This window comes from Pelodiscus sinensis, chromosome 9 (assembly GCF_052426305.1).
Source record: "Pelodiscus sinensis isolate ZL-2025 chromosome 9, ASM5242630v1, whole genome shotgun sequence".
NCBI lineage: Eukaryota > Metazoa > Chordata > Testudines > Trionychidae > Pelodiscus > Pelodiscus sinensis.
Window position 1 is genome coordinate 67,900,090 of NC_143060.1, and position 23,093 is coordinate 67,923,182.

Below are 23,093 nucleotides of genomic sequence, written 5' to 3' on the forward strand. Positions count from 1 at the left end.
ATTGATGCCTTTTCTGCATCATGATTGTCATGTCCCCCATACTTTTCTGCATCAGTGTTGTCATGTCCCCCATACTGTGTCTCTGCTACCATTGTTCCCATTCCTTTTTATCCTGATGTGTTTAACAAATGATTGTCATGAAGTCTACTGGCTATTAATATGACATTCGTTCCTTTATCCGATCAGTCATCTGCTGTTATTATGGAACAGGGATTTCTTACTTGTATTGCCGTTTTCCCATCCTATCGCAACCAAACTGGTTTTCCAGGTGAAATGACTGGCTATTGATTTTGGCTTCTATCTGAGTGACTGCAGATATTGAGGTATTTGGGAGCTATTTAAGGACATACATTCTGATTACATTTTTGCTCACAATCATTTTTACTCATACTTATTTTTAGCTTTGGGAAATTGGACCATTTAGACTTCCAAGTACATACGTTACTGTTTAGGATTATATTCTGTTTGCACATAATGCAGGTTATAGCCATTTGCTCATAGGTATCTATTAATTTTTCATTCATTCATCATCATTATTAATTACTGTCTGTAACTAGGAGTCTGTCACAGATCAGGAACCATTGTGCTAGGCACTACACAAACACAGAACAAAGAAATGGCTTTGGCCCCTGCTCCAAAAACCTACAGTCTAAGTCAAGTTTTGTGATGGATCCATTTGTATCTATTAAATGCTATCAAATAATAATTGCAATGCTTTCTGTGTTAGAAAATCATCCTGTGTGAATTGCAGAAACACCAGGGATGTTCTACTGGCAGTATGAAACTCCAGCACTTGTCCAGTTTCAAGCCCCCTCTCCCCAACAGAAGTTTCTTCCCACCCATTGTAGATGGAGGCTTATGGAGTTTCTTGTCCTGCTTCCAGCGTTTTGGATCTGTGGAAAAGCTGAGCCCTAAGCCTAAGGAAGGAGGCAGCAGGCAAGGCAACGGCCTCGGGGTAAGAGGCAGAGCAGGGATTGGGCCTGGGGCTCCAGTTACCACCTAGGAAGGTGCAACCCTAGGCAGCATTGCCTCTGTCCGTGCTGTGGCCCCGTCTGCACAATAATCCGGTCTCCCTCCTGTAGCGCCGTTGAGGACTGGCAGCTCCCCCACCCCCACCTTCCAGGCCCTTGGGAGGGGGCTTTGTCCTGCCCCGTCCTCAGGGCCACCAGCAGGGGGCAAGCTGGACGTTGCCCTCTGGCTCCCCCTGCTGGCTGATTCTGCCCAGCTGCTGGCAGCCCTAGGGGGCAGGGCGCGTGGGGGTGGGGGGGAGGGGGCGAGCAGGTACAGGGCAGGTGATATGGGACAGTTGGGGGCTGTGAGTGGAATAGCTGCCTGTCCCTCCTGAGGCGCAGGGGTGAAGGCCCCCTGGTGGTGACCAGGGAGCCCCCATTGTGTGTAGTTAAGGCTGGATTCTGACTGACCTGACCCCCCACACTGGGGCCGGTGGCTTCCCGACAAGGGAAACGGGGGGAGATGCGGAAAGCACCGTGTCGTTCTTGGTTTGAAGTCTTATGATGTGGAAGGCCTGAGTCATGCCCGGGGAATTCCGGGGGCGTGACAGCCTGATACCTCGCCAGCCCAGCTCCCAGCACGGACGGGCCCCTTGCTGCACATCTGGCTTTTGTGTGTGGCCGGAGCTGCCGCGTGTGCCCGGTGCCCCTTCCGGCAGGGTGGGGCCTTGCTTGTATCCAGCCACAGCCTCGGGGCCTGGTCGGAGCGGAGCGGCAGAGACGTAACACCCAGGGTAGGGAGTAGCAAATTCCACCCTCGCCGTATTTATCCCAACAGTGCCTCCGTGTAACCCGTCTGCCAGCACGCTGAGCACCGTTTGCTACCTAGGAGTTTCTCGTCACACTGCACACTAGAACCAACTCGAACTCCCACCCAGCAATCTGGGAAAACAATAACCCCCCCGGGCAGCTCTCGAGGTCCCTTCCAGCCCTAGGATCCCTACACAAGGCCAGAAACTCTCTGTTTCTGTGTCGAACCCCATAATACCTGCCTGAGCTAGAGCGTTCATAGAGTCTTGGTTTAAATGTTTAAGTGATGGAGAATCTCCCCCCCCCCCCCGACTCCCTGTACTAAGTAGCTGATGGACCGTTCTGAATAATGACCAGAACTGAGGTTTTTATGCACAATTCACAAACGGGGGCAGAATTCATTAACTGGCTTATCCCCTGAGCTGTCGCTAGAGCGTGCAGGTGAATCTGGCGCACGCACGCCGCGGTCCGACAGGTGGGCGCAGGGCACCTCTCCCAGGAGGAATGCGGTAGCTGTCAGTGCACAGCCCCCGGCGCGGAGCGGACAGCATGAAGGCACACCTGGGGCCCTGCTGGATTCCAGAGGTCCACAGGCTAAGCCCCGGGGCTGGCTCTCGGGCTGTGGGACAATGTGTGTTACACAGCTGTGGAGGTGCGTAGCCCTGCTGCTGTAGGTGGAGGTGCTGAAGAGCACAAGACAACAGTTTGTGCCCATGTCTGGCATGAGCAGGGGCTGATGTGGCCCCCTGTGGGTGTTTTAGCTCTCCTGTGCATGGCAGGTCAGGCCCCACTGCCCATAGGGCCCCAGCTGTTTAACCTGCGGCTTGAGCAGCTGAAGGTTCCTGTGGAAGCAGGGTTCAGGGGAGTAACATGCTGTCCCGAAAGCGCTCAGCTTGCAGCAGGCAGGGCAGGTGTGGGGGTGTCCCTGCGGCGCCCCAGTCCTGGCTGCCGCATGTGAAGGAGCAGGATGGGTAGGCAGCAGCCAGGCATTAGGAGCACCAATTGGCTCTGGTATCTCCTGGCCTGGGTCTCTCCCACAGCCTGGGTCCCCTGTAACCAGCAGGTCGGAGCATGCTGCCTGCAGCCTCTCCCTGGGCCTGCCGCAGCCTGCAGCCCTGCCGACCGCCATACCGCGTGCTAAAGCTAGGGCACAAGAAGCTGCATGACCCACGGGCCAGCCCCTGGGCTGAGCCGCCGAACGGGTAACCCGTTGTCCCAGCAGAGCTCCGCTAGCTGCAGTGGAAGCCAGCGTGCTGTCGGCTGAGTGGCGTGCGGGGCCAGCCTTCTGCACAAGCCAGGCGGAGGTGCCTGCGAATGTGGAAGTTGTGTTGATATTCGTGGTGGTGTTTGTGGGGCACTTGCTGTAGGGCTTGTGTGGGGGTGACTGAGAGCAGCCGGCGGGAGCCTGCAGCGAATGCCGAACTTCTCCGCACACGGCCGGCTCCAGCGAGCCTCGTTCTGGCAGGTGTTGCCGTGGCGCCCGCGGGAAAGCAGGATGGTCTGATAATCAGCCCTGCCATGAGTGCAGGGGACTGGACTAATGAAGGTCGAGACTACAGCAGGGTTCAAGTACGAGGTCCCCGGAGGACAGGTCCATCAGAGGCCATTAGCCAGGGTGGGCAGGGCTGGTGTCCTGGCCTCCATTTGCCAGAAGCTGGGAAAGGGCGACTGGATCAGTTGCCGAGTCCCTGTTCTGTTCGTTCCCTGGGGCACCGGGCGCTGGCCGCTGTGGGCAGACGGGGCCCTGGGCTAATGGACCTTTGGTCCGACCCAGCCTGGCCGCTGTGGGCAGACAGGGCCCTGGGCTAATGGACCTTTGGTCCGACCCAGCCTGGCCGCTGTGGGCAGACGGGGCCCTGGGCTAATGGACCTTTGGTCCGACCCAGCCTGGCCGCTGCGGGCGGACGGGGCCCTGGGCTAATGGACCTTTGGTCCGACCCAGCCTGGCCGCTGCGGGCAGACGGGGCCCTGGGCTAATGGACCTTTGGTCCGACCCAGCCTGGCCGCTGTGGGCGGACGGGGCCCTGGGCTAATGGACCTTTGGTCCGACCCAGCCTGGCCGCTGCGGGCAGACGGGGCCCTGGGCTAATGGACCTTTGGTCCGGCCCAGCCTGGCCGCTGCGGGCAGACAGGGCCCTGAGCTAATGGACCTTTGGTCCGACCCAGCCTGGCCGCTGCGGGCAGACGGGGCCCTGGGCTAATGGACCTTTGGTCCGGCCCAGCCTGGCCGCTGTGGGCAGACGGGGCCCTGGGCTAATGGACCTTTGGTCCGACCCAGCCTGGCCGCTGCGGGCGGACAGGGCCCTGAGCTAATGGACCTTTGGTCCGACCCAGCCTGGCCGCTGCGGGCAGACGGGGCCCTGGGCTAATGGACCTTTGGTCCGACCCAGCCTGGCCGCTGTGGGCAGACGGGGCCCTGGGCTAATGGACCTTTGGTCCGACCCAGCCTGGCCGCTGCGGGCAGACGGGGCCCTGGGCTAATGGACCTTTGGTCCGACCCAGCCTGGCCGCTGCGGGCGGACGGGGCCCTGGGCTAATGGACCTTTGGTCCGACCCAGCCTGGCCGCTGTGGGCAGACGGGGCCCTGGGCTAATGGACCTTTGGTCCGACCCAGCCTGGCCGCTGCGGGCGGACGGGGCCCTGGGCTAATGGACCTTTGGTCCGACCCAGCCTGGCCGCTGCGGGCAGACGGGGCCCTGGGCTAATGGACCTTTGGTCCGACCCAGCCTGGCCGCTGTGGGCGGACGGGGCCCTGGGCTAATGGACCTTTGGTCCGACCCAGCCTGGCCGCTGCGGGCAGACGGGGCCCTGGGCTAATGGACCTTTGGTCCGGCCCAGCCTGGCCGCTGCGGGCAGACAGGGCCCTGAGCTAATGGACCTTTGGTCCGACCCAGCCTGGCCGCTGCGGGCAGACGGGGCCCTGGGCTAATGGACCTTTGGTCCGGCCCAGCCTGGCCGCTGTGGGCAGACGGGGCCCTGGGCTAATGGACCTTTGGTCCGACCCAGCCTGGCCGCTGCGGGCGGACAGGGCCCTGAGCTAATGGACCTTTGGTCCGACCCAGCCTGGCCGCTGCGGGCAGACGGGGCCCTGGGCTAATGGACCTTTGGTCCGACCCAGCCTGGCCGCTGTGGGCAGACGGGGCCCTGGGCTAATGGACCTTTGGTCCGACCCAGCCTGGCCGCTGCGGGCAGACGGGGCCCTGGGCTAATGGACCTTTGGTCCGACCCAGCCTGGCCGCTGCGGGCGGACGGGGCCCTGGGCTAATGGACCTTTGGTCCGACCCAGCCTGGCCGCTGCGGGCAGACGGGGCCCTGGGCTAATGGACCTTTGGTCCGACCCAGCCTGGCCGCTGCGGGCAGACGGGGCCCTGGGCTAATGGACCTTTGGTCCGACCTGGGCAGACGGGGCCCTGGACTAATGGACCTTTGGTCCGACCCAGCCTGGCCGCTGTGGGCAGACGGGGCCCTGGGCTAATGGACCTTTGGTCCGACCCAGCCTGGCCGCTGCGGGCAGACGGGGCCCTGGGCTAATGGACCTTTGGTCCGACCCAGCCTGGCCGCTGCGGGCAGACGGGGCCCTGGGCTAATGGACCTTTGGTCCGACCTGGGCAGACGGGGCCCTGGACTAATGGACCTTTGGTCCGACCCAGCCTGGCCGCTGTGGGCAGACGGGGCCCTGGGCTAATGGACCTTTGGTCCGGCCCAGCCTGGCCGCTGCGGGCAGACGGGGCCCTGGGCTAATGGACCTTTGGTCCGGCCCAGCCTGGCCGCTGCGGGCAGACGGGGCCCTGGGCTAATGGACCTTTGGTCCGGCCCAGCCTGGCCGCTGCGGGCAGACGGGGCCCTGGGCTAATGGACCTTTGGTCCGGCCCAGCCTGGCCGCTGCGGGCAGACGGGGCCCTGGGCTAATGGACCTTTGGTCCGGCCCAGCCTGGCCGCTGCGGGCAGACGGGGCCCTGGGCTAATGGACCTTTGGTCCGGCCCAGCCTGGCCGCTGCGGGCAGACGGGGCCCTGGGCTAATGGACCTTTGGTCCGACCCAGCCTGGCCGCTGCGGGCAGACGGGGCCCTGGGCTAATGGACCTTTGGTCCGACCCAGCCTGGCCGCTGCGGGCAGACGGGGCCCTGGGCTAATGGACCTTTGGTCCGACCCAGCCTGGCCGCTGCGGGCAGACGGGGCCCTGGGCTAATGGACCTTTGGTCCGACCCAGCCTGGCCGCTGCGGGCAGACGGGGCCCTGGGCTAATGGACCTTTGGTCCGACCCAGCCTGGCCGCTGCGGGCAGACGGGGCCCTGGGCTAATGGACCTTTGGTCCGACCCAGCCTGGCCGCTGCGGGCAGACGGGGCCCTGGGCTAATGGACCTTTGGTCCGGCCCAGCCTGGCCGCTGCGGGCAGACGGGGCCCTGGGCTAATGGACCTTTGGTCCGGCCCAGCCTGGCCGCTGCGGGCAGACGGGGCCCTGGGCTAATGGACCTTTGGTCCGGCCCAGCCTGGCCGCTGCGGGCAGACGGGGCCCTGGGCTAATGGACCTTTGGTCCGGCCCAGCCTGGCCGCTGCGGGCAGACGGGGCCCTGGGCTAATGGACCTTTGGTCCAACCCAGCCTGGCCGCTGCGGGCAGACGGGGCCCTGGGCTAATGGACCTTTGGTCCGGCCCAGCCTGGCCGCTGCGGGCAGACGGGGCCCTGGGCTAATGGACCTTTGGTCCGGCCCAGCCTGGCCGCTGCGGGCAGACGGGGCCCTGGGCTAATGGACCTTTGGTCCGGCCCAGCCTGGCCGCTGCGGGCAGACGGGGCCCTGGGCTAATGGACCTTTGGTCCGGCCCAGCCTGGCCGCTGCGGGCAGACGGGGCCCTGGGCTAATGGACCTTTGGTCCGACTCAGCCTGGCCGCTCTTACGACCTCTGGAGGTACCTTCCAGTGGTATGATTCCGTGCCTGCCAGTGGGACTAATGAATTCCCGAGCCTCTGGTGCGTGTCCGGTGGCCCCTCTGGTGCGTGTCCGGTGGCCCCTCTGGTGCGTGTCCGGTGGCCCCTCTGGTGCGTGTCCAGGTCTCTGTTCCAGCTCCTGTCACACACTCACCAGCTACTCTGCACTGGCTGCATGGGCCAAGGAGACTGTACGCCTTCAGCCCCTGGTGACACTGCCTGCTGGATCAGAGCAGGAGTGTGCTGGGAGCTGGTAGACGAGCAAAGGCCTTCATTCACAAAGCCATATGTTACTGCTATAGACAAATAAGTTGTGAGCATGCAAATGAGCTCATTAAATAATTTGCATACATCTTCATACATGGAGCTGCCCAGAGCTTGGCAGCTGTGCAATACTTCTTTCTCTGGTTTTGCTGGCTGCATTGTCATTCTGCGTCTGGACGGGCAGTGTGTGTGTAGTTATGTGAGGACGGATCTGAGCTAGTCCCTCCAGATGTAAGAACGCTCCTGCTTTTCCTGCTCAAGCAGTTCAAATTCATTGTTCCTACAATCAGCTGCTGTTTGTTTTAATTGGGCTGCAGGCCCTTACTAGAGAGACAAGAACTCCCAGGCCAGATTACAGCCCCAAGAGGTCTGAAAGTTTGGCAAACGTTGGGCTACACCCCAAAGCACCTATCCACAGTGACCAGACTCCACATCATCTGCACTTCTCTCGTGTGCGAAACGCAGTGAAATGTTCCTTGGCAAGGGGATGGGGAAAGGTATGCTTCCAACGTGTGACTTTCAGCCAGCAATCGCTTGACTTGCACAAAGAGCCATTCTGTATAGCGAATGGCAGGGGGGGTGCTGAGAGTGCTCTAGGGAAGCACAGCAAAAGGTCTTTCCAGAAAAAGCAGCTCTTGCTCACACATAATCTCTTCCCTACCCCCGCACCCCGTCCCAAGGAGGCCAGATCAGCTTCAGAAGTGACCGGCTCTGTGCTGCATTCTGAAGTTTTGTTTTGTGGCCAAGGGGGATCCAGTGGATGTAGTGTACTTAGATTTCCAGAGAGCCTTTGACAAGGTCGCTCACCAAAGGCTCTTAAGCAAAGTAATAAGTTGTCATGGGATAAGAGGGAAGGGCCTCTCATGGACTGATAACTGGTTAAAAGACGGGAAACAAAGGGCTAATCCATAAATGGTGAGTTTTCCGAGTGGAGAGAGTCCCCCAAGGGTCCGTACTGGGACCCATCCTATTCAACTTATTCATAAATGATCTGGAAAAAGCAGTAAATAGTGAGGTGGCAAATCTGCTCATGAAATAAAATTACTCAAGATAGTGAATCCCAGGCAGACTGCAAAGAGCTACACAAGGCTCTCTCAAAACCATGTGGCTGGGCAAAAAAAGGCAGATGCAACTTAATGTTGGTAAATGCAAGGCAATGCACATTGGAAAACATCAAACCAACTGTACATACGAAATGAGGGGTCTACAGTAGCCGTTGCCAGGCATGTGAGAGAGCTCTTCGCATCCTTGTGGATAATTCTCTGAAAACATCCACTCCATGTGCAGCAGCCGTCAAAAACCCCAAACAGCATGTTGGGAGTCATTAAGAAAGGGCTAGAGAATGACAGGAAAAGATCCTATTTCCTCTCTAAATCCATGGGACGCCCACATCTTGAAAACTGCGTGCAGATGTAGTCGTCCCATCTCCAAAAAGATCTATTGGACCTGGAAAAGGTTCAGAAAAGGGAAACAAAACTGAGTAGGGATTTGGCACAACTTCCGTGCGAGGAGAGATTGAGAAGAATGGGACTTTTCAGCGTGGAAAAGAGACGACCGAGGGGGGATATGATGGAGGTCTATAAAATCCTGACTGGTGTGGAGAAAGTGAATAAGGAAGCGTTATGAGAAGGAGTAAAACCCAGTGAAAGGAAGAGAGCGAGAGGCAGTCTTTTCTCAGCCCATGCACAGTCAGACTATGGAACTTGCCAGAGGATGTTGTGAAGGCCAGAGAGAAATTCATGAGGCCAGGTCCATCAATGGCTGTTAGGCAGGCTGGGCAGGGCTGGAGTCCCTGGGCTCTGTTTGCCAGAGGCTGGGAATGGGCCACAGGGGAGGGATCACAGGGGCACCTGGCCTTGGCCACTGTGGGCCGACAGGACGCTGGGCCGGCCCGGTGTGGTGGTTTTGAAGCTGTTGCCGCTGCCATGGTGAGGGAGGGGGTGCGTGGAAAGCACAGACGAGTAAACAAGGTGACTAAAGCCTCGAGTCGCTTCCTAGAATATCGGGTCCACGTCCGCAGCGCTGCCTGGGAAGCGTTTTCTAGCTTGGGAGCGATTAAAGGACAGGCCCTGGTGTCGGCCAGCTTGCTCTCTGCGTGTGCCGCCCGGCTAGCCCAGTGTGAGCAGCGGTGCAGGCACGGGGCTGTGTCTTGGGCGAGGCGAGTGCCCTCGGTGCCTGGCCCCAGGCCGGGTCCCTGCACGGGCGCGCTCTCCCCATGGCTATGCTGCTGCTTCTAGCAGGACCGCCTCCTGCTGGCCCTGCCCGAGCCTTCCCTGTGGCTGCACAAGCGGAGCCTGTCGGCGGTACGTCGGTGCAGGCCGCCCTCCGCCGTGTCCCGTGGGATGCCAGGGTTCGCACTGTGCGTGTGAGTCTGGGGCTCCTTGCTGCTGGTCGCGCTTGGGGTGGGAGCAGCAGTCCTGAGGCCAGCTGGAGTCCCAGGCCTTGTGCAAAGGATGCCAGAGACTTTCTCCTCATCGTCTAGTTTTCCTTCTGCCCAGGCTTTGTGGGGCTAGAGGGTGCCCAGCTGCAGGTGGGAAAATGGAGATTTCTCTCCTGCTGCCTCACGCGAAGAGCCCGGGGCCCTGACTGGGGCAGAAATCAGGGGATGGGCCTAGCAAACTGGGAGCTGGCAGCAGGGAGAAATGGAGGCCAGGTGCTCCACAGAGCTGGACAGGGGCCTGCACCCTAGATCTACACCTCCCCCCCCATCACCACAGGGACTCCCTCCTAGCGCTGCCCTGCTTACTTCTGTCTCCCCGTCCAGCTGCTGCTCTGGGGCCGGCGCAGCCTGCCGCGATGATCTCCTCCTCCCGGATGCCCCTGCTGCTGCTGCTGCTCCACATCCCGGGCTCTGCCCGAGCTCAGGTTAACCCAGGTAAGCGAAGCAGCTGCCCCGCTGGTCATTTGAATTGCTCGTGCTCCTGCCAGCCACAGGCCACGTCTTGTTCCCGGGTAGCAGACGGGCCAGGCCGTTCCCAGCGCCTCCGACATCCCCGATCCAGAGAGCATGAACATGTCTCTCTGCACCAACCCTGCCCAGGACCCGGGGGCATGGGCTGTGCTGGCTTACAGCAGCTGTGTCGGAGTCCGGTGTGACCCTCCAACGTCCCCTTGTCCTGCAGCCCAGTGTTCCTGAGGCTGCCCTGCCCAGCCAGGCTTACAACCGTGGCAGTGGCAAAACCCCGTTGCCTGCAGAGGGCCAGGGTTACAGCCGCTCCTCCGTCAGGAGACTTAGCAAGTTGCTTTCCAGCGTGTTCTCTCTGGGCGTGTTTTGTGTTCCTGAAAGGGAGGGTCTGACACCCGCAGCCAGTCAGAGACCGTCTGGGCAGGACCCAGCGCCCCTCGGTCCTAACCTGCAACCCACTCTGCTAATAGTGACACCGAGCTCCTGTCACCGGTAGCTCTCAGTGTGCTTTGCAACAGGCTCAGTATCATTCTCTCCCCCCATTTTACAGATGGGGACACTGAGACAGCTCAGCAAAATGGGCTAGAGCGCAGGTCTCCTGAGTCTAGCACACTGCGCTACCTACTAACCTCTGCTGCCTCACGTCCCTTAGCTGTCACCCTCCGCTATTCCACTGCTGCCTCTGCCACAGCTCACCAAGAGATCCCTGCAAGGGATCTACCCTGCAAGGGGCCTGCTAGTCTAACCCAGGGCACTCTGCCAGCACCTACTGCAAGCCACCCGCTGCCAACAGGGTGCAAGGGGCCTGGGGCCTGGCTCTGCGTGTGCATGCGGAGGAGACTGAGTCTGAGCACGTTTGACGGGATTCCCTGCGTTTGTGTGGAGCCTGCCCTTTGAGCAAGGCCTTTCCACGGTTTGGTCCCAGCTGGTTCCATTTCCTTTGGAGTTTGAGGAAAGCTGAACTGGCTGTTTTTGTTCCTCGTGCCGGGTGCTTTTGCAGCAAACTAAGACTTGCTTCATAAACCTTTCGATAGAGGCCTGGCCCCCGTGTAGAGCCAGGGGCTCTTGAGCCTTTTTAAAAAATTGCTACAGGCAAGAAAATAAAACCAGGAAGTGACGTCTGCCCTGGTGAGTTCTTGGAAGCAGAATCTAGCCCCTTCGGCTGTGGTAGAGGAGCTGGGACGTGTCGGGGCTCACAGCTGGCTTCCACCACGACCCAGGCAATTCCAGGATCAGAACCATTGGCAGGCCAGACTGCTGGATTTTCCCCAAGAATCATGCACAGCTTCATGCTGAATCCAAAGGAGCTAACCCGTGTCCTTGGAAGACGGGATTTGGCATGTCTGGCAGGGACAGCCGGCGACTGGCCTAGAGCCAAAGTACCCGAGCGGATCCCAAAGGAACGGCCCCGCCAGGGTTTCCCGCATGACCTGTGGCTGCTACCACTGCTCACACAGGTTCTGGTTTGGTCAGTGTTTGGTTTGGTCCCATGTGGCTTGGGGACTGCCGCTCAACAGCAAACAAGCATTTAATGCTGGGCCGTGGGGCTCGCAGAGGAAGATGAGCAGGAGCTTCTGGGAGGTGCTGAAGCCAGAGCAGTTCAGACGGCACGAGGGGTCAATCTGTCACCGAGAGAGTCACTAGCCCTTGGATCTCCTGACCACGGGCCAGGTGGATTTTTCTCACTGGGCTGTTTTTCTAAAGCTCCAGGGATAGTTTGGAGGGATTTCTCTGGCCTGCGGATGGGAGGTCAGACTGGAGGGCCCTGCTGGCCCCTTCTGGCCTTGGAATCGATGAGTTTTCACTTCCCTGCAAAGACGCAGCCGCATGGCATTGCTGTGCGCTGTGAGCCTTCCCCTCCCCTGCCCGGGGAGGCTGTATTTCAGCAGTAATGAGCTCTGCCAGGTGTCTCTTGGGATCGTGTGGATCACAGCACCTTACAGGACAGAAATACAGAGCCTTGCTGTAGAACTGCCCTGGGTCGCACCGAATCCCAGCCCCTGTGTTCCATGGGGCGCCTGTGGATTCCTTGGTGCAAAACCAGTGTGAGCAGCGAGCCTGCGTGGGTGGGCTGGGGTGCTGCTGACCTGTCTGGGACAGCGCCGTGCAGGGCCAAAGGGCGTCGGACGCTAACGTTCAGACACAGCAAAGTGCTTGGCCCATGGCCACGGAGGGGCGGAGAGGGGCTGGGGAGAAGAGGCCATGTGGTAGCTGGCCTGCGCTGCCCCTCTGCTCAGCGGGCTGGCGCTGACTTGCATTAGACACTGGCCAGGCTGGAGCCTGCTGTGAGAAATGGATCCAGAGGGGGAGATGTGGCTCGCTGGGCGTGGATTGGCTCAGTCTGGGAGCCCAGGCCGGGGTGGCAGAGCTGTAGGGGAGAGCGCCCCATCTGGAGGGAGGGGTAGATACATCCAGCTGGCCAGGCAGCAAGCTGCCCCGAGCTGCCCAAGGGCTGTGGCAGGACGGAGGCAAGGCGAGAGAGGCGGGTTAGCTGCAGGCACTGTCCAAATTGCAGAGGAACCCGTGGGCGGAAGGCGGATGAGACACGTGAATGCAGCTGGCTCAGGCGGGAGTGAGAGCAGCTTGTGCTGTGGTGCCCACGGGCACCGTTTGCCAGTCCGAGGGTGGAGACGGTGCCAAGGGCTGTTTGTGCCACTTGTGTGGGGCGGGCAAGCTGGACAGGAACGACATCTCTACCCAAAGTGAAAGCAGCCCTTTGTGAATGTCCTGGCTTCACTGCCTGGGCTCTGATGCTCCCACTTGGGACACTCTGTCCCTGCACCCTGGCGCCCAGCACTGTAACGTCCCAATGAATTAACCTTCGTCTCCCTCTCATGTCGGAGGCATTCGGCAGCCCTCTGTCGGCCATAGGGTACGTACACAGGGCTGCCAGGTCAGACCGTTTATTGCCAGTCTTGTGGGGAGGTGAAATCACCTTTAACTAGTTAACAGGTTAAAGGTTAAGTTTAACTAGTTAACCGGTTCAGGTAGGGGGGCTGGAGCACCTGGCCAACGCTGTGCCCAGGCCAGGCCTGCCGTGGACCAGTGCCCACCTAAGGGTGAGGCTGACCGGTTATCCAGTTAGCCATTAACGTCCCTACAGTCACGCGCTGGACGGTGTGTTCGTTAACACGCCGGCTCCTGGGCTGAGGGCGCTCGGGGGAATCTCCGTTTCCATTGGAATGACGTTTCTCGCCCGGGTGGTTGTACAGACAGAGCCGACTCGGGAGCTGTGTGTTGGCCGAAGGCTCGGGCCCAGCCGGTGAAATGAGACCGACGTTCTGTCCTGCGCTTTGAAGTCTCGTGCCTTTGGGGGGGGTTGAATAGCAGGGCGTGGCCAGGCTGCAGAGCCCCTGGTGGTTTCCGAGGACCCACACGCGACTTTGCTTGGACAGCGCTGGCTCGCGTCAGCCAAACACGGGGCAGCTGCTTGTGGGCCTCTCGCGCCGGTGGGATTGGAAATGGTCCCCCGTCTCCCGGTGGAGCGTTGCATGCTGGGATTTGTAGTCCCTGCAGAGGTCCCAAAGGAGGATGGCTGCTGACTGCGTAGCAGGAGTCTGTCTGCTGCCTCTGGCGGGCTCTGGGCTGCGGGTGGGTGTGCACTTGGGAGGCAGTTTATGGCTGGAGCTTAGTGGGCCGGAGCCAGTGGTGAGACAGTAAACAGCAGGGAACAAGCAGCTCGTTGAGGAGCTGGCTTGGCAGGGAGGGGGACACGTAGCTTGCGGGAAGCCACGTGGGAGCTGCTGCTGCACATGGGCTCTGGCGAGTGCCAAGCCCCAGCCATGGCCGCCGCCCCGGTGCTTTTCCACTCCCAGCCTGGGGAAGGAAGCTGGGCTGGGCTCTAAGAGGCTGCACGTCCCTAGGGCGGGGGAAGGACATGGCCTTCCTAGCAAAGGGAGCAAGCCCCTTCTCCCAGTCAATTTCCTCCTGTAAAACGTGCTGAGCCAGCAGCGCAGGGCAGCCCGGGGCCACGCGCTCACTCACCGTTGCCGCTTGTCCTGTCCCCAGAGGCCCAGGAGAACCAGCTCCCTGCGACTCCCCGAGAGGCACGAGGGCTTTGCCCCACTGCCGGGTGGCACAAGGCAGTGCGAGAACCCGAGGCTCTTCCGCCCGCTGACTAGTCCGAGCGGTGCTGTGTGGCTCTTCCTCCCAGGCTCCGGCAGCTCTGCTGTGGCTTGCGGCTCGCCCCCTGGGGCCAGCCTGATGCAGGGGGTCTGTGACTTGCTCTTCCTGAGGCCGGCCGGCCAGAGCAGGGTTGCCTGGTGCTCCTTCGGCTGCGGGGAGCTCGGCTGCTACTCCAGGGTTGCAGCAGTCTCTGTGTGGCCAGCGGCTGCTGGGGACTCCAGCCGGGCCAAGCCGGGGGGCTCCTCCTGCATGCCAGCGACGCTCCCACTGCCGACCACAAGCCAGTTGCTGCCTCAGGTCCCTGCCCCTCCCATCCTGCTGAGGGGAGCCACGTGCCGTGGCCGCATGGGAGCCGCACAGGTGTGACCTGCTGTGGGGCAGTGGCCAAGCTGGCTTGATGGGGCTAGTGGGGCTCACGGGCAGGGTGAGGGGCACTGGCAGAGCTGGGTGGGAGCCCGGTAGGAGCGGCAGCACGTGGCAGAGCTGTTACTCTGGCTCTAGAGGAGGGAAGCGTATCTGGAGCTGGGGGAGGACACAGGAGGAGAGGGGCTGCCAGGGTGTATCCAGAATGGCTACCTGAGCATAGCCGGGGCATCTGTGGGTCTACACCAGATACCTGGCATCAGTACGCGTGTGGGGCAGGAGGCGCTCCTATAGATCGCTGATGGACCTGTTCTACTGAGCCCTGCTGGCATGTCGGGTGCATGAGCAGAGCTTTGGGGAGGCCCCAGGACTGAGCTGGAAGGGGAGTGGTGGGGCAAGGCTGGCATGCAGTGGGGAGAGCTTGCCACAGGCTGCCTGCACCGTGCCTGGCCTCCCGGGGCCAGCTCTGAGTTCCTGCAGAATCACACGCACTGGAGCAAACGAAGGCGCAGCCAGTGGTGCCTGGAGAGACTGAGCTGCTGGGTGTCTCGTTTCAGCCGTGTGCCGCTATCCCCTGGGCATGTCCGGCGGCCACATCCCGGACGAGGACATCTCCGCCTCCAGCCAGTGGTCTGAATCCACAGCCGCCAAGTATGGGAGGTGAGGGCGAGCGGCGCGAGGGAGCCGTGTGCCTTGCACGTGGGAGTCACTGGTTCTTGGAGCGCGCTGGCCGCCGGGCAGGGACAGCTGCATCACCGATGAGCTCAGTGGTCGTAGCAGGGTTTCCATGGTGCTGGACGAGCGCCCTGTGCTGGATCCCGGGACGTGTTCTGTGCCCCTGCCGAGTCTCGCTGCCAGGGTCACTCTGCGTGGGCATCATGCCTCAGCCACTGCCACGTTTCCGGACCCCCAGCTGCTGCTCCTGTGCCCCAGCTCCCCACAAGCTCCGGGGCAGCTGTGGGGGTGTAGGGCGCTTCCCGGCCGTGGCTCTGCGGTAGCTGTGGGGGTGTAGGGTGCTTCCCGGCCGTGGCTCTGAGGTAGCTGTGGGGGTGTAGGGCGCTTCTCGGCCGTGGCTCTGCGGTAGCTGTGGGGGTGTAGGGCGCTTCTCGGCCGTGGCTCTGTGGTAGCTGTGGGGGTGTAGGGCGCTTCCCGGCCGTGGCTCTGTGGTAGCTGTGGGGGTGTAGGGCGCTTCCCGGCCGTGGCTCCGGGGCAGCTGTGGGGGTGTAGGGCGCTTCCCGGCCGTGGCTCTGAGGTAGCTGTGGGGGTGTAGGGCGCTTCCCGGCCGTGGCTCTGAGGTAGCTGTGGGGGTGTAGGGCGCTTCCCGGCCGTGGCTCCGGGGCAGCTGTGGGGCTGGCCCTGGGCAGCGTTCCTGGAGGCAGCCTGGTGCTGCCAGGGATCAGCCCATGGCTACGCTGCAGGGCCATGGTGGCTCACTGCTGGCTGTGGCAGCGTCTGAGCCCCTCCAATCCGGGCCTGGGTTGCTCCTCAGCAAGAGGGAAGCTGCTGTTCTCCGCCCTCTGCCAGGCCTCAGTGTGAGGAGGGTCCGGCCAGCTGCCGAGGGGGGCACAGGCAGGTGCCACGTGGGCAGGAGGAGCAGAAGGCTGGGAGCCAGGGAGTCTGTGGACGAGGACAGGCCGTGTGTCCCAGGGCAGGGCAGATCTGGGAGAGGGCTTGCTAGCGAAGACAGGTAGCCATGAGCTTTTTCACCCAGCTCTCTCTCCAGGAGACTGGTGCCTGCGGGTGGGCCTGGCTCTCACCTGCATGGCCTGGGCCGTCCCTGCAGCCAGCCTCTGGCGTTCCCTGTGACCTCGGGTGCAGTGCACGTGCCTGATGCTAGAAACGCCGTCAGGAGCGTTGCCCCATGGCGCAGGGACCCCGAGCCGGCGAGGGGCAGGTGCTGAAGGGTTATGCTCACCCCGGCTCTCCTCTCCTGCCGCCCTCCTGCAGTCTGGGCGCGAGAACAGCCCCGTGGGTCTCTGCTGGCCCAGCCTGTGTCCTGAGCGGGGGCTGCCTGTTGCCTGGGGAATTGGGGCAGGGCGCTGTCTGCAGCTGGCATCTCCAGCGCTGCCGACCGCCCGGTGCTGGGGGCAAGTCACCCGTCCTCTCCAGTGTCTCATCTGGGCTCTGCCCTGCCACCTGAGCTCCCACAGGCTTCTCCTGTGTTTCTGCCAGTCGTTCCCGGTCCCTGGCCCAGGCGCGAGGGCTCTCATGGGCCTGGGGCAGGCGCCAGTGCTGCTGCTGGAGGGCCAGACCCACCGGGGCAGTGAGGAGCACTCCACGGAGCGTGGAACGCCTGGTGGAAAGGGGCTGGGGCCCTGGTCGGTGCCGCTCACGGGGCTGGTAGCCGTGCGCTGCAGCGGGGCCGGGCTCAGGCAGGCTCTCTACCTGCCCAGGCTCCACACGGCCCCCAGAAGCAGCCGCAAGTCCCTGCAGTTCCTAGGCACGTGGGCAGCCAGGAGGCTCCACGTGCTGCTCCCACCCCAAGTGCCAGCTCTGCAGCTCATTGCACCCAATGGGAGACGGTCGCCATGCGCCGAGGGGACGCAAGGGAGCCATGGGCCATGGCAAAGGTGCTGCCTGCGCACCCTGAGCAGAGCACCCTCCGGCACCCCAGACACTTACTCTTGGCCTCCTGCCCGCCCTGGCACCCCAGCCTGCCTCCCCCCCGGGGGGGGCTCAGAAAAGGGACAGGGCAGCCCCATTGCCGCCCTCCCCCGCTCTGGGCAGCCAGTGCTGTCCAGGTGCCCACAGGTGAGAGCCCAGATTGCAGTCGGGGGCAGTGGTGCTGTGCCCCCCTCTGGGGCCCCCCTGGCGCTCAGGCCTGGCTCTGCTGGGGCAGGGCAGGGCAGCGGGCAGTTCTCAGATGGGGCGGTAAGGACAGCAGGCCAGGAGAGCCAGTAGCCATGGCGAGGGGACACGGGTCACGCTCAGACGTGGCAGCCGGCTCCAGCCTTCCAGACCCAGTCTGAGCTGCTGAGGGGTGCAAGGTGCCCCATGGAAGGGAGGACTTCTGACTCTGCAGCTCATTACCCAGCTCTGCCCTGGCCACGGGACCGGGATCCCTTTGGGGGCCCATGGCCGAAGCCAGAACGCCCTGGGGGGAGCATTTGGACAGGACCGAGACCTACGCCCACACCTGTGACTCCGTCCCCGGCTCCTTGTGAGGGGAAGGACGGGCTGAGGGGCTGGGACTGCCCGGTTCTGCGCTGTTCAGAGGGGCCTGAGCAGGCGGGGTGGGCTGTGGGGAGGCCAGGCGAGGTCTGGCGCCTGGGGAGCACGGCGCCGAGAGGGAGTGACGCTATCTCCTCCCGGCGCTGCTCCAGGCTTGATTCAGAAGAGGGTGACGGGGCCTGGTGCCCGGAGGTCCCGGTGGAGCCAGACGACCTCAAGGAGTTCCTGCAGGTCGACCTGCGCGCCCTGCACTTCGTCACCCTGGTGGGGACCCAGGGGCGGCACGCTGGCGGCCACGGCAACGAGTTCACCCCCATGTACAAGATCAAGTACAGCCGGGACGGCACCCGCTGGATTTCCTGGAGGAACCGGCAGGGGCAGCAGGTGGGAGGCCGGGAGCCCCGGGGCCCTGGATGTAGGATGCTCCCCCAGGCTCAGACTGGCACCGTGGCTGGGTGCCTCTGCGCTGCCGCTCAGTGTGGGGCTGGATCGGGGCCGCGCCCTGGCCGCGCGGGGTGCCAGCGACCCCTTTCTGGGCAGCCGGGGCCAGTCCCTGGGGCATTGTCAAGGGCCAGCGGAGGTGAGTCCAAGCGTGGCCAGTTTGTGCCACCCCTGCTCTCCCATGTGCCCCAGGGCAGGCTGCAGCTGGGGGCTCCCTGCAGCAGGCCCAAGCAATCTGCTGCCCTCCCCAGGCCCCTAACACCGTCAGGTGGGCTTGGGCCCAGCTCACACATGCCCAGGCTGATGCAAAAGCTCCCTGCCCCGTGGCAGGGAAGAGCTGAGTGGGCCTGGGGCTGTGGGAGCTGCCCCGTCTCTCCCAGCCCCACAGCATCCGCGCTGCCTGCCACCCTCAGGTGCTGGAGGGGAACGCCAGCCCTTTCGACACTGTCCTCGTGGACCTGGAGCCGCCCGTCATTGCGCGCCTCATCCGCTTGGTGCCCGTCACGCCGCACTCCATGAACGTCTGCCTGCGCGTGGAGCTCTACGGCTGCGCGTGGCTCGGTGAGCAGTGCCGCGGGGCCGGGGCGTGCGGGAACAGGGCCCTGGCTCTGGCAGTGGGGAGCCGCGCTGGGAGTCTGACCCAGCACAGCAGGGAACGCCTGTCTGCACGCAGCTCCAGGCCACGTGCTTTGCAAGGGGACGCTCTCCATTGTGCTGCCTTGTGGGGAGGGTTAGGGAATGGCAGGTTGCATGCCCCTTCCTCCCAGTAAATCCGCGGTTGGGGGTCTGTCCGCTTAGCGACTCAGCCCTCGGGCTAGGGCGCCCCGTCACCTCCAGGAGCCAGCAAGGGCTGCAGGGCTTCCCTCGTGGGCTGGACCCTTGCACACTGAGCGTCTCCCCAGCTAGGTTCCCCATCGGGGACAGGCTCCTGTCATTGTCCCCTCTTTCAGAGACTGCTTGGGGGTACAGCCCCCAGTGGGGGGCAGCCAAGGTCACACCAAGGCGTTCCTGGGATGGTCAGGTCTACTGTCAGCTACCTGCCTCCTCAGCTGCTCTGCTTCCTCTTTTAGTCCCCTCTCCCCCCAGCATGCGCAGGCTTTGCGGCTGGGGCTGGCGGTGGAGCCACTTGGCAGCCAGGGCCCTCAGGAAGCCTCGCCACCCACCAAGCCCCTTGCGTCCTGTCATGGCCTCACGGCCCATCCCACAGGCTGAGGGGCCTGAGGTCTGGGGGAGCCCGTTGGGTCTGAGCTCACCCTGCTCTGCGCTGCAGCGGAGCTTCTTGGCCAGGCGGCTGCTGCGTCCCCTCCCCTTCCGTCTGGGGAGCTGGCGCTGCGAGGCGCCCTGACGGCTGGCTGATTGCTCTGGCAGATGGGCTGGTTTCCTACAACGCGCCTGCCGGACAGCAGTTGGTCCTGCCCAGCGGCACGGTCGTCTCTCTCAACGACTCCGTGTACGACGGCGCCCTTGGCTCCGGGTAGGTCCCAGAGAGGTGGGGGAGGGGTTGTCCGGGCTGAGCAAGGGCTCCACGCAAGGCCACTTCGTGCGGTCTGGTGATGAGCTGCTGGTTCAAGGTCACCTGCCTGAGCTGATCAATTCATCAGCTCCCCTGACTCTGTACAGCACCGGGCACATGATCAACACTCAACCTGCGACCTCCTCTGGCGGGGACGGGCTCCTGCAGCAGGAGGGCCAGGGATGTGCTCATCTGTGCAGACCCCCTTCCCCGGCCATGAGCAAGGAGCTGCGTGGCCAGCAAGGCCCATGTTGGCACAGCTGCTGGAGGGCGCTGGAGCCCAGGCCATTGCTGTTCTGGGCAGCCATGGGGAGACCCTGGAAGGGCTGCTGGGGGCTCTGAGAGCCCCCGTGTGACAAGCAGCTCACGGAGATCTCTCAGGGTGGAGTTAAGAGTCGCTTCCCGCACTACGGGGTTCCTGCGAGTCCTCCTGCCCCCGTCTGGCCACCGCGCCAGTGCACGCCTAGCCATGAGCCCTTTGCGGCCGCACCAGAGCTTGGTGCTCTCGGCCCTGAGGCTATCAGCAGCCCTCTCCGGCAAACCAGGGTGCAGAGTCCAGTGCCGCAGTGAACCGACCCTGCCCCAAACCCCGGTGCGGTAGCGGTGGGATCTGTGGGCAGATGGGGGCAGCAGGTGCTGAGCGCTTTGCCATGTCGGGGCCTGACTTTAGACCAGGCCGGGTTTGAACCTCTTGGGGTGTGTCTAGACTGCAGAAGCAGCGAGGAGTCCTGTGGCACCTTATAGACTAACCAAAGTGTTGGAGCACAAGCCCACGAAAGCTTGCCCACGAAAGCGTATGCTCCAACACTTCGGTTAGTGTATAAGGTGCCACAGGACTCCTCGCTGTTTCTGCAGATTCAGACTAACACGGCTACTATTCTGATTCTAGACTGCAGGGTTTTTTCGGAAAAACTTCCCCTGCGTCTAGACCTCTGCCGCGTTCTTTCGAAAGTCAATCGAAAGAACGTGACAGTTTTTTTGACCGAGGAAAACCTTGTTTTCGAGGAAGAACGCCTTTTTCCAAAATGCTCTTTCGAACAAAGGCGCTATGTAATGCAAAAGGGCACGGCAGGCAAGGGAGCAGGGGGGCCAGGCGCCACTGCAGCCCCGAGCTAGGGAAGCTGCCCAGCCTCAGAGACGCTGCTTTGTTAAAACGGGCTCGATGGCTCTGGGGAGGAAAGAGAGCTCCAGGTAAAGTGTTTATGGAACATGCCCACGTGCCCTGCCCTGCCCAGTGCTGGTGGGGTGGGGTGGGGGGCAGGCGGCAGGCGGCAGGCAGAGAGTGGGGGAATTTGTGTCGCCTCGGCTGTACCCTTCCTTGGTGTCTGGCAGCATGACAGAGGGGCTGGGCCAGCTGACGGATGGTGTTTCCGGCCTGGACGACTTCACACAGACCCACGAGTACCACGTGTGGCCCGGCTATGACTACGTGGGGTGGCGCAATGAGAGCACGGCCGGGGGCTACGTGGAAATCATGTTTGAGTTCGATCGTGTCAGAAACTTCACCACCATGAAGGTGAGTGGCTCCCGGGGGCACGAGGAAAGGCTTGTGCCCGTCCCAGAGGCCTGCCTGGCTGCAGGAGGCACGTTGCAGAAGGGCACTAGGGCTCTGGCAGCCCGCACTGGGGGGACCCTGGATCAGGAAGTGAGCATGAGTGAGGCTGTAGCTCCATGGCCCTCCCAGCTGCATCAGGCCACCAGCTCCTGCTCTGCTCAGCCCGACCTGCTGCCCTGTGGTCGCCAACTCCGAGGGGCCCCAGGGCTGGAGAGCAGGCGTGGCGAGCGGCAGGGTGGGGCGGAGGCTGGGAGGCTGGGGGGAGTCGAGTTACTCCCGGCTAGGGCAGAAGTCGGCGCATGTGCTGCCCCACTTCCTGCCCCTGCCCGGGGTGCTGTGGAAGAAAACATCGTCCTCGCTCTGCGTTTGTGAGCAACAAGTAGCCAGAGGCAGTTTTATTACGAGCTGCAGCAAGGGGAAAACTGGTTCGGACGGGGGGGAGAGGGGCGGGAAGCCCCCCCCCCCCCCCGGCAGATCTTCGAACACAAGCAATTCTGGAGCAGTTTCTATACTGTCCATTAGCTATAACAACAATAACAATTAGTCTCCTTCCCATTCCAAACACCAGTGGCTAACAGTTAGTTAGTTCCACCCAGATGCTCCTTATCTCAAGGTCCCTGCCAGAGCCAGCGTTCGATCCGTATCTCCGTATGGAGGCGAATCACAGATCTCGCCTTGTCAGGCCACAGACTTAGCCTGACTCTTGCTCTCTTGTTAACAAGACCAAGATGGCTGCCCACAAATTCCCTTTTCCCGCCTCCACAGTGACTAATGGGCCCGTTCTTGCTGTGATCCCCATGTTTCTGGGGCTGTCCACTCATGGCTGGAGTGAGACCAGACTCCTGCCGTTTGTGGCTTCAGACAGCCCGGCCTCCCGTGATGAAATGCTAAGAGACGCCGCCCGCTGGGGCTCCGGGTGCAGGAGCCGGTGGGGGCAGGTGTGAGGAGCCCAGGGTCCCTGTGGCCTTGCCCAGGGTCTCTGAGCCCTGGGAGGTGCCTGGGAGTGGGGGGTGCCAGCCTGAGCTGGCCCCAGGCTCACCTGGGACTCTGCCGCCACCGTGCAGGTGCACTGCAACAACATGTTTGCCAAGGGGGTGAAGATCTTCAGGGAGGTTCAGTGCTATTTCCGCTCCGACGCCGAGTGGGAGCCCAACGCCATCTCCTCGGTGCTGGTGCTGGATGACGTCAACCCCAGCGCGCGGTTCGTCACTGTGCCCTTGCTTCACCGCATGGCCAGCGCCATCAAGTGCCAGTATTACTTTGCCGACACCTGGCTGCTGTTCAGCGAGATCACGTTCCAGTCAGGTACGGGCAGAGGGCTCCTGGGAGCTGCAGCAACCCTGCCAGCGAGCAAGGGAGGCAGAGGTCAGGAGGCCCTTTCTTCTGAGGTATAGGAAGGTGGGAGCTGCTGGACTGGATCTCACACAGCTCAGGTGCGTCTAACCTGCCTCCTGTAACCAACAGTGGCCAGCACCAGCTGCCGCTGGGGCAATATGAGACCCTGTAGCTGATGTGAGATCACCTGCACCCACGTTCAGTCTCATTCTGGCCCCTAACAGACCGACTTATGCTCGGAAGCAGGAGGCTCAGTGTCTCTTCCCAAATGTCTGTCATTAATGATGGTAACTCTCTGAATCTTGCTAAGTTCTTGGCCTCAGGGATTTCCTGTGGCAGTGAGTTCCACAGTCCAATTACGCTCTCATACACAGTATGCATTTCCTTTTCTTGCCTTGGAATGTCTCACCTTTCAGTTCCATGGAATGTCCCCTTGCTCCTGGGTTATGAGGCAGGACAAAGAGTACCTACCCCAGGGCGGGGCTACTAGCTATAGTGCTCATCCTATGGAAGAGCAGGGTTTTGAGAGGAGAGCAGGAGTCTTGGCTATTTGTTAAATAAGACAGCGCCGTATGACGGGCACATCCCCCTGCATGCTGCCCCTAAGGGTGGATTTTTGCCGGGAGGCTTTGGCTGTGTTGTGGTAACTTGGGCAGAAGGATGGGACCTTTGCAGAGCCAGGGAGAAATGAGCAGGTGCTCTGAGACATGAATCAGGTGCCACAGGATTGATCC

The 23,093-nt window shown here is 62.1% G+C and overlaps 1 protein-coding gene across 3 annotated transcripts in view; it reads left to right on the plus strand.

The window, feature by feature from the left end:
- The window catches only part of DDR2 (discoidin domain receptor tyrosine kinase 2), a 47,512-nt gene that overhangs the window by 4,686 nt on the left and 19,733 nt on the right, over positions 1 to 23,093 (plus strand). For 2 of the 3 annotated variants that reach the window (XM_075937092.2, XM_075937093.2), the window contains exons 2-8: positions 9,716 to 9,826; positions 14,902 to 15,004; positions 17,668 to 17,899; positions 18,370 to 18,517; positions 19,325 to 19,430; positions 20,802 to 20,985; positions 22,089 to 22,329. In XM_075937092.2, the coding sequence (XP_075793207.2) occupies positions 9,748 to 9,826; positions 14,902 to 15,004; positions 17,668 to 17,899; positions 18,370 to 18,517; positions 19,325 to 19,430; positions 20,802 to 20,985; positions 22,089 to 22,329 (1,093 nt within the window). In that variant the 5' untranslated portion in view covers positions 9,716 to 9,747. The remainder of the gene's footprint in view (positions 1 to 9,715; positions 9,827 to 14,901; positions 15,005 to 17,667; positions 17,900 to 18,369; positions 18,518 to 19,324; positions 19,431 to 20,801; positions 20,986 to 22,088; positions 22,330 to 23,093) is intronic. The other variant, XM_075937095.2, reaches the window with a different exon arrangement.